The sequence below is a fragment of the Terrapene carolina genome, unplaced genomic scaffold (assembly GCF_002925995.2).
Source record: "Terrapene carolina triunguis isolate 2854851 unplaced genomic scaffold, T_m_triunguis-2.0 Scaffold503, whole genome shotgun sequence".
NCBI classification, from domain to species: domain Eukaryota; kingdom Metazoa; phylum Chordata; order Testudines; family Emydidae; genus Terrapene; species Terrapene triunguis.
Window position 1 is genome coordinate 1 of NW_020664854.1, and position 8,506 is coordinate 8,506.

General features: G+C 55.1%; 1 protein-coding gene across 1 annotated transcript; it reads left to right on the plus strand.

The window, feature by feature from the left end:
* Window positions 1–1,793: 1,793 nt before the first annotated feature.
* LOC113407884 (L-gulonolactone oxidase-like) lies at window positions 1,794–6,230 on the plus strand (the record flags this gene model as incomplete). The annotated part of the gene is made up of 4 exons (XM_026658705.1): window positions 1,794–1,943; window positions 3,323–3,487; window positions 4,578–4,668; window positions 5,864–6,230. Coding segments are annotated over 4 exons (535 nt in total), but the record flags the coding sequence as incomplete, so codon positions are not given.
* Window positions 6,231–8,506: the final 2,276 nt, after the last annotated feature.

Here is an 8,506-nt window from a genome sequence, read left to right on the forward strand (position 1 = left end):
GTGCCAAGTAGCCAGAGAACATCACATGGCAACAGCCACAAACTCCCCGGGTAGCTGCAGCTTCAGGCAGTCCCTGTTGCAAGGAGCTTGAGATCTAAACCAATCGGATGTAAGTGGTACAGACTGGAGGTGGAGGGAACTGGTTTATGGCAGAGGAGGGCTCAAAGGCTGCACAGAAGAAGTGAGTTTTTGCTCTGTTCTGGCTGAGCGAGAGCAGATCTGTTAGAAAGAGACACCCAGGCCTGAGTTAAAGGCCTGGTCTACACTACGACTTTAATTTGGATTTAGCTGCGTTAATCCGAATTAATCCTTAACCCGTCCACACAACGGAGCCAGTTACTTCGAATTAAAGGGCGCTTAAAATCGATTTCTGTACTCCACCCCGACGAGCGGAGTAGCACCAAAATCGATTTTGTTAATTCGAATGAGGGGTAGTGTGGCCGCACACCACCGAATTAATGTGGTTAAAATTAATGGGGTAGTGTGGCCGCACACCACCGAATTAATGTGGTTAAAAACCGAATTAATGTGCTTAGTGTGGCCGCGCACAATCGAATTTATACAATCTGTTTCCCAAATTCGAATTATCTAAATTCGAATTAATCTCGTAGTGTAGACGTACCCAAAGACTCTGTGTGATGGAGAATCCACCATGTCCCTAGGTGAGCTGCCCCAGTGATGAATTACCCTCGCAGTTAATCCTGTGCATCCTATTTATCTCGCTTCAACTCCCAGCCGTTCTGCCTTGAGCTACCTTTGGCTAGATTAAAAGAGCCCTACTCCGTGAAATCTCCTCCTCTGTAGGTACTAGGAGGTTTAGGAACCCTCTAGGGCACTGTCACTGCAGACTGTATGGAATCATAGACTCGTAGAATATCAGGGTTGGAAGGGATCTCAGGAGGTCATCTAGTCCAACCCCCGAAGACCTGCAAAAAAGCTGAGGCCAACATGTTGCGAAAGAGAGAGCTCATGGAGTTGCTCCTTGAGCACAACTGGTAGCAGGTCGGTAATCGGGATCTAAAGGTCCCAAGTTCAAACCCCAATATTGGGGGATTGTTAATATAAGAACCAGAGCCTGAGGGGACTGAAAAGAAGAAGTTCAAAAAGCCCCACCGTGTAAAGAAATAACCTCTCCCCTGCAATACTTTAAAAATGATTATGTAAATAATGCGAAGGGCATGGGACAGCATTTTGAGCATGATCTCCGACGATGTAAATCCCCTTCCAAGCCCCGGCGCTGTCTGACTGTGCTCCGTGATGCAGTGACGTGACTTGTGGGGTCTTGGCCAGTAAGGGGGCATGCGGTGGCATTGCTCTGATTCTAAGGGACGCGGTGTTTCCGAGCAAGCTTTGGCCTCTCTGGCTCCCAGCAGTGCTCTGAGGCTGACGTCTCTGCCAGGGTGCAAGGCCAGAAAAGGGGGTGCAGCGCCTCAGGCTTGGGGTGTGACGGCAATGATTGAACAATGCACTGGAGGCAGCTCAACCCAAGCACCCTCCTTCCTGCCACCCCAATTGGCCTGCAGGTCCCCTTGGCCTCGCAGACCCTGAGACAGCCCTGCCTCCCTTTGTCTCCTAGAGGGGACCTAGTGGCCCGTGATAACCCCTTCCCCTCCTAATGACCTCAGGGGGCAGCTGGTCGAGTGGTGCCTCCCATTGGGAATTACTGAGGGGCTGGCTTGGCCGTCAGATCCACCCACCTCTTCGGGGAGCCCTGGCCCCTCGTCAGCTGCAGACCTGACACGTGCTCTCCGTGGTTCTGCCCTGGCCCTGATCTCTCTCTGTCTCCCCTGCAGCACGATCCTGCCCGGCCTGGTGTGCTGGATCAATCGCTTCTTCTTCTGGCTCCTCTTCAAGGGCAAGGTGGAGCACGTCGACCTCAGCTACAAGATCTTCAACTACGAGTGCCGCTTCAGACAGCACGTCCAGGACTGGGCTATCCCCATGTAAGCGGCTCTGCGGAACCCCCCACCACACCCAGACCGTGCAAGGGGCTGTACGGGGACTGCTGGCCGTGCAATGCAGCTCTAAACCCGTTCATGGCCCAGTCCTGCGTGTGTATGCTAGCGGGAGGGGAGAGATTGCACGGTGCCTCTTTCCTTCCTGCTTCCCAGTCCCCCTCAGGCAAGAGTCAGGCTCGGGAAAGCTGCTCCCAGTGCTAGGGAGTGACTCATGTGCTCAGCGACCGCTGGATGTCCCCAGAGCACCTGGATGTCCAGGCTGGGGGTCTGTGAGACAGCCAGGCTCTGGGGTAGTCAGCAATCCCTTCCAGGATGGCTGGGCCCAGGCCAGGACTTACGGGGCACTACTGTGCTGTGATGCTGGCAGCAGAGACCGCCCCCTTCCCCCATGACTGAGCAAGGTGTTCACCCAGCACGGCTTGGGGGTATGTGGGGGCAGGGCTGGGATGCAGAGACCCACAGAATTTAGACCCAGATCCTAACTCCCTGTGGCTTAACTCCCACAGAGGCCAATGGGAGTTAGGTGCCTAATACCCTTGGAGGGCGTGGGCCTGGGTTACTCCTCGAAGCGGGTTATTGTGTTCGCACTCTGGTTTTGTTCCACTTTGGGACCAATCAGCAGATTCCCACCTCGTGTGGGTAACCCAGCCGCCGGCACACTGGGACCCAATCCGGTTCCTCCATTTGCATGTTCCTCTCAAACAGACACAGAAGGGTGAATTCGTCACCTCTTCAGAGCACACCGGGCACGAGGCGCTGAAACGCAGGGTCCGGCCGCTGGGGTTAAGCCTCAGTGTGTGTGTGTGTGGGGGGGGTCTCCCCAAACACACGCACAGAAAACTCAGAGCAGCATCGCTTCCCTGTTAGCCTGAGGGGCTGTCCTGCAGGGACCAGCTCTGCTGGTGGCGAGAAGGTGGTTCTGGTCCCGGCTTAGCTCGCAGTATCTTCTCTTTGATAACGACTCTGTAAATAAATCGCTCACAAAAGGGAGGGATTTTAATGCCAGCTAGAGCCAAGTGTGGTGCAGGCAGCTGTGAAAGCTTCCCCCCCCAGCCTTGGGCACCCCCCCTCAGCTCTGCTGGTGCCCCTCAATCCTGATCCGCAGCCCCCTGCCCCCCCACCCCAGCTCTGTTGACCCCCTCAGCCCAACCCGCAGCCCCCTGCTATCCCAGCCCTGGGCTCCCCACACAGCTCTGCTGGTGCCCCTCAATCCCGACCCCCAGCCCCTGCCCTTCCAGCGCTAGGGGGAGATGTGGTCAGGCTCTGAGCTCGCCCCGCTGTGGGGAAGGGCGGTTTGAGGCCCAGCAGCGAGATGGTGGCTCCAATGCTAACATGCGCTCTGGGGGCGGTTTGCACCTGGGCAGTGAGAAGACGAAGGAGGCCCTGCTGGAGCTGAAGGCCGTGCTGGAGAACAACCCCAAAGTGGTGGCACACTACCCAGTGGAGGTGCGCTTTGCTCGGGGGGACGACATCTTGCTGAGTCCCTGTTTCCAGAGAGACAGCTGCTACATGAACATCATCATGTACAGGTAAAGCGGGGGCTGGGCCAGGAGGAATGAGGCTCTGGCTCTGGCAGGGCCGGGGGCTGCAGCACAAGCCAGAGTTAACCTGCACATTGGAAGCCGGTGTTACCGGACATCGATGGCTCAGCCGATCCGGATCTCACTGCTCGTGCTCCGCTCGGAGTTGGTGGGCGGCGACCCCAGAGTTCTCTTCCCCTGCTGCACGGGGGCAGAAAAACTGTCCAGTGGCTTGAGAATCCTGACTTATGTTCCCAGCTATGGGACCGTGGGCCAGTCAAGTCCCCTCCCCGTGCCTCAGTTTCCCCACATGTCACATGGGGATTACAACACGGGCTGGTTCATGGGGAATTTAAGAGTTGAGTTGATTATTTACTCCCAGCTGGTTGGTTTGATCATGAACACGAGATTAAAAGAGCTGTCGGGTCCTGTCCCACTGGGAATTCTTGTTGTTAATTGTTCGTATTGTGGGGATGTCTAGGGGCCCTGTCTTGGACCAGGACCCCGTTGTGCTGGACAAACACAGACCCGAAAATGTTCCTCAGCCTGTTCCCCAGGGCTCTGTCCTGTCTGATGTTAAATGTCCCAAGCGATGGGTCTCCAGCCCTTTCCCGGGGGACACTGCACAGCAGAGATCCACCATCTCCCTCCCGGGAAGCTTTTCCTGACATTCACCCCAGGTGCCCATGGCTCAGTTTTAACCCAGGCTTAGGAGACAGAGAGCGTCTGTGGCCCATCTAGTCCGAGCTGGAGCAGAGTCTACCACAGGCCCTACCCAGCTGGGGTTAGTCCTTGAGCTCACGTGGCAGCAACTGCTGCTTCTAGCACCAACGGTGCCGGGTTCACACCCCACTGCTGGCCCGAGTAGGGCTGGCTGCAGAACTCAAACTCCAGTAGGTCCCATGAGCATCCCCCAGTGGGGGAAATCCATAACCTCTGTGAAGGTGAGGGTAGCTCTGTCTCCCCCCAGTGGCCAGTCCATGTAAGAGGTGAATGAGTTTGTGTCATGTGCCCCCTTCGTCGTCTTAATGCCAAAGAAACCCTCTGTGAAGGGGGACGGAGGCAGCTGCTAGCCACTGACTCTGCCCTGTGCCCTCAGGCCCTACGGGAAGGACGTGCCCCGGCTGGACTATTGGCTGGCCTACGAGAGCGTCATGAAGAAGGCTGGAGGGCGACCGCACTGGGCAAAGGTACCGCTGCAGCCTGGCCCGTGGGCTCAGGGAGGAATCAGAGCGCAGGTCTCTGAGCCCAGCCCTTGCTCTTTAACCCTGTGAACTAGACACTGTGACTCACACTCCAGGTTCTGAGGGTAACAAGGAGGGTGGCTGCGGGGGGTGGGAGGGTGGAGTAGGGCCGGCCTAGATGCTCGCTGAGGCAGAGTCCTGATCCGGCTCATCTGGGAACCTTCTGGCCTGTCCTCTCTGACATGCCCTATCTCCACTGCTGCGGGTTCCCAGCCCCCTCACTCACTGTGAGGAGCACAGGACGCCATATACAGGACAGTGGGGCTAGGAGCTGGGCAGGGGTGGGGTGGCATGAATCAGTCATTGTCCCTCTGGGGTCAGGGAAAGGCCTCATTAGATTCAAGGAGGGGCGGTAGGTGAGGATCGTCCTAGGTCAATGGGGCTGAGGAGAGATGGGGGAAGGGGTGGCATGGCTCAGCTTTCAGTCTAGACCCGTGAGGGCAAACGTGGCCTTTAGAACCTCATGGATGAGCAAATTGGTCCCTTCAGACATAAAGGGTCTGTCTACACTGCACACGGAGCCCGGGCTCTGGTTCAAGTTTGAGACCAAGTCCCTCTTCCATCCACACACCAAGCACTCAGAGCCTGGGCCCTAGGACCCCGCTAGGGGGTGGGTCAGAGCCCAGGTCCTGCTGTGAGTCGGGTCCAACCCCTGCCATTGTTCAGTGGGGACCCAGGACAAGCTGTGGACCAGAGTCAGAAGGTCTATGTTGTGCAGCGTGGACGCATTAGCATGACTGGAAGACCCGGGCCCAGCAATTGTAAGCCCGGGTTTACCATGCAGTGTGGACTCTCAAGCCTGGGCTTGGAAATGAGCCGCAGACCTGGGTTTACAGAACGGGAGATGTCCCTAAAGGTGTCTGAGGCAGGGGGTTTCAGGGCACTGTATGTATTAGTTCTGGCCACCCCTGGACGTCACAGACCTTCCATCTGTAAGAACCACAGCATCCTGTGCTGCTCCTGTCCAGATGGAGCCAGCCTGATTGTAAAGCCTCTGGGGTCGGGACTCTTGCTGTGTTTGGCCCCAGGCAGTGTACGCGCCTGTAGATATCACCAGACCAACACACAGAGAGCTCACGTCTGCCATTGTTGCTCAGTGTTCGTGGGCGGAGGGTTCGCTGACACAGTCGCTCTCTCGTAGGCTCACACCTGTACCCGGAAGGACTTTGAGAAGATGTATCCCGGCTTCCGGAAGTTCTGCACCATGCGGGAGGAGCTGGATCCCACCGGCATGTTCCTGAACGCATACCTGGAGAAGGTGTTTTATTGAGGGAGGACGGGACGCTGGAGAAGAGAAATGAAGCTCGCCAGCCCATCTCCCGTGCTCTGTCCTTTAGAGATGGACAATGCTCCTTGTGAGACTTGCTCCTTCCATGATGTCCCCCAGATTAGAACCCAACCATTATCTCTCTCGGCTTCCAGCACGTCCCGTCTCCATCTCTGAGGTTGGAAGCTCTTGAGTCAGGGACTGTCCACATTTAGTGTCCTATACAGCTCCGAACGCATTGTCAGAGAGAACACATCAATAAAGAACCATCAGTGAATGGAAACAGTCTGTAGGCTCTGTCCTGTCGGATCATGTGCTGATTCAGGGGGGCTTTGCCAGGTGCCACTCCTGGAGAAAGTGCTGGTCAGGGCGTTATCTGCATGCCAGGAGTTCTGTGGATTCTGGCCCAGGTTTGAAAGGAGACAGCTTTAGCTCTATTATACAGGTGGCTGGTTCTGGAATCTCAGAGCCTGGCTTCCCCAGAGTCCAGGGTGTTCGGATCCAGACCCATCTCTTAAGGACAAGGTCACAGGTTCAAGCGTCAGGAGAAAATGGCCAGCACGGGGGAGAGCGAGTGTGATAGTGAGTGTGTTGAAGCACAGGACCCGGAGATCTAGGTTCTATTCCCAGCTTTGGCACAGACCGTCTGTGTGGCTTTGGGCAAGTGGCTTCATCTATCTGTTCCCTAGCTGCAAAATTCCTTCCCCACCTGCCCAAGGGTCTGGGAGGCTCAGATCACTACTGGCTGGGTAGCAATTATAAAGCCGAGGTGTTGGGAGATGCAGAGTTTTAAGCATTGAGGGGAAAAGTGGTGGGTGCACATTTTTTCTCTGCATCATATGGCAGGGATTCCTGTACCCCCTAAGGCTCTGCCACCGATCTGTGAGCCTCTCACCAGTCTATGAATGCAGTTTTCTAACAGTAAACTAGCAAGGGGCACCCAAAGCTGGCAGAGGCTGATACATAGCAATTTAAATCACAAACCATAAGATAACATATTGTAATGAACTGTCGTGTGTGTGTGTGTGTGTGTGTGTGTGTGTGTGTGTGTGTATATATGTGTTACTACTGCCCTCTGCTGGACGGATTGAGAACTGCCATACTGTGTGTCACATGCCCTATAGTGTAAATATTTAAGGGAGGTTCTCCCTCTGAGCAGACTGGTCTGGGCTCTTGGAGAAGGAGGATCTGAAATGTCAATGTGAAATTCTGAGTGTGCAGTACAGCATGGTGACAGTCCTGAAGTCCAGGTTAGCAGTGGATTTGTTACAAGAGCTATTTTCCCCTCCCAGATGTAAAAGCTAATTGGGAAGGTGCTGTGCATGAAAACAAGATGAGAGCCCAAGCAAGTTATCAGCAATGAAGGGGCCGCTGCTGTATAGTCGGGCAATTAGCCTGCTCGGAGATCGGGCTGCTTCTCAGAGACTGCTGTTGGGTGGCAGCACTTTACAAGAGGAATCTCAGAGAAACAGCAGGAGAAGCCAGCGAAGGCACATCCCATCCAGAGAGTGGGTGGCACCGTTTCTTTGCAGTCAGAATCTCACCGCTGAGTCTCATGTTCCAGGCTTCTTCAGTAACAACACAAGGAATTTCTGTTCAGGAACAGCCTTGATGGGTTGATGCAGAATCTGCCTAGGTACTGCGGTGATTTGCTAAGTACCTGCTCATCCAGAGAGCTGCAGGCACTTTACCACGGTGGCTGAGTGCCACTGTCCTCAGACTAGGTAGGGAAACTGAGGCACAGAAAGATGAGGTGACTTGCCCCAGGTTACACAGTGACTCAGCAGCAGAGCTGGGAACAGACCCCACATCTCCTGAGTGCCAGCCCAGTGCCCTTTCCACTAGACCACACTGCTTCTGTAGAGGAACGACCATTCAGCCTTGCTTTGCCAGAGGGACCATCACCTGTCACTGGCCTGGATGGGAGGGAGAATGTGCAGAGCCTAACGTCTCACAAGAGGGTGGGAGGAACTGGAGGTGGGATTTTAAATATCTCATTTTTATTGGGGTCCCTCTTCACGGTTCTAAGAGGTGCTAGTGCAGCGCAGCGACCAGTGTCAAGGGATCCGAGTTCCTCTGTTGTAATCAAAGTCTTTGTTTGCTCAACTATAACAGTGAATAATCCGCTTCCCCGGCACAAGTGTTACTGTGTGAGCTAAAGGAGTCGCTCCTTTCGCTGGTAGATCTATCAGGCTGTTATCCTCTTCTGTGGACCAGCCACTAGAGGAAGACCCAACTGAGCCAGTGAGTTCCATTTATAGGCAGGAGAAAGCAGTGCTGCCCACAGCCATATGCACGATAAACACAGGGTGTACCCCGGAGCGGGGGCAAAAGGAGCAGGTTGTTCCAGGCCCCCTGGCTGAGAGGCTCCCCAAACCTGATTGGCATTGCAATGTGGCGTTGCAGCCTGGCACACAGGGTGCAGTGCCACTCACTGACCTCTGACCTGGCAGTGACCCTTGACATGAGAGCGGCTCAGCTGGACATGCCATGAGAAAAACGGGGGGGGGGGAGGGA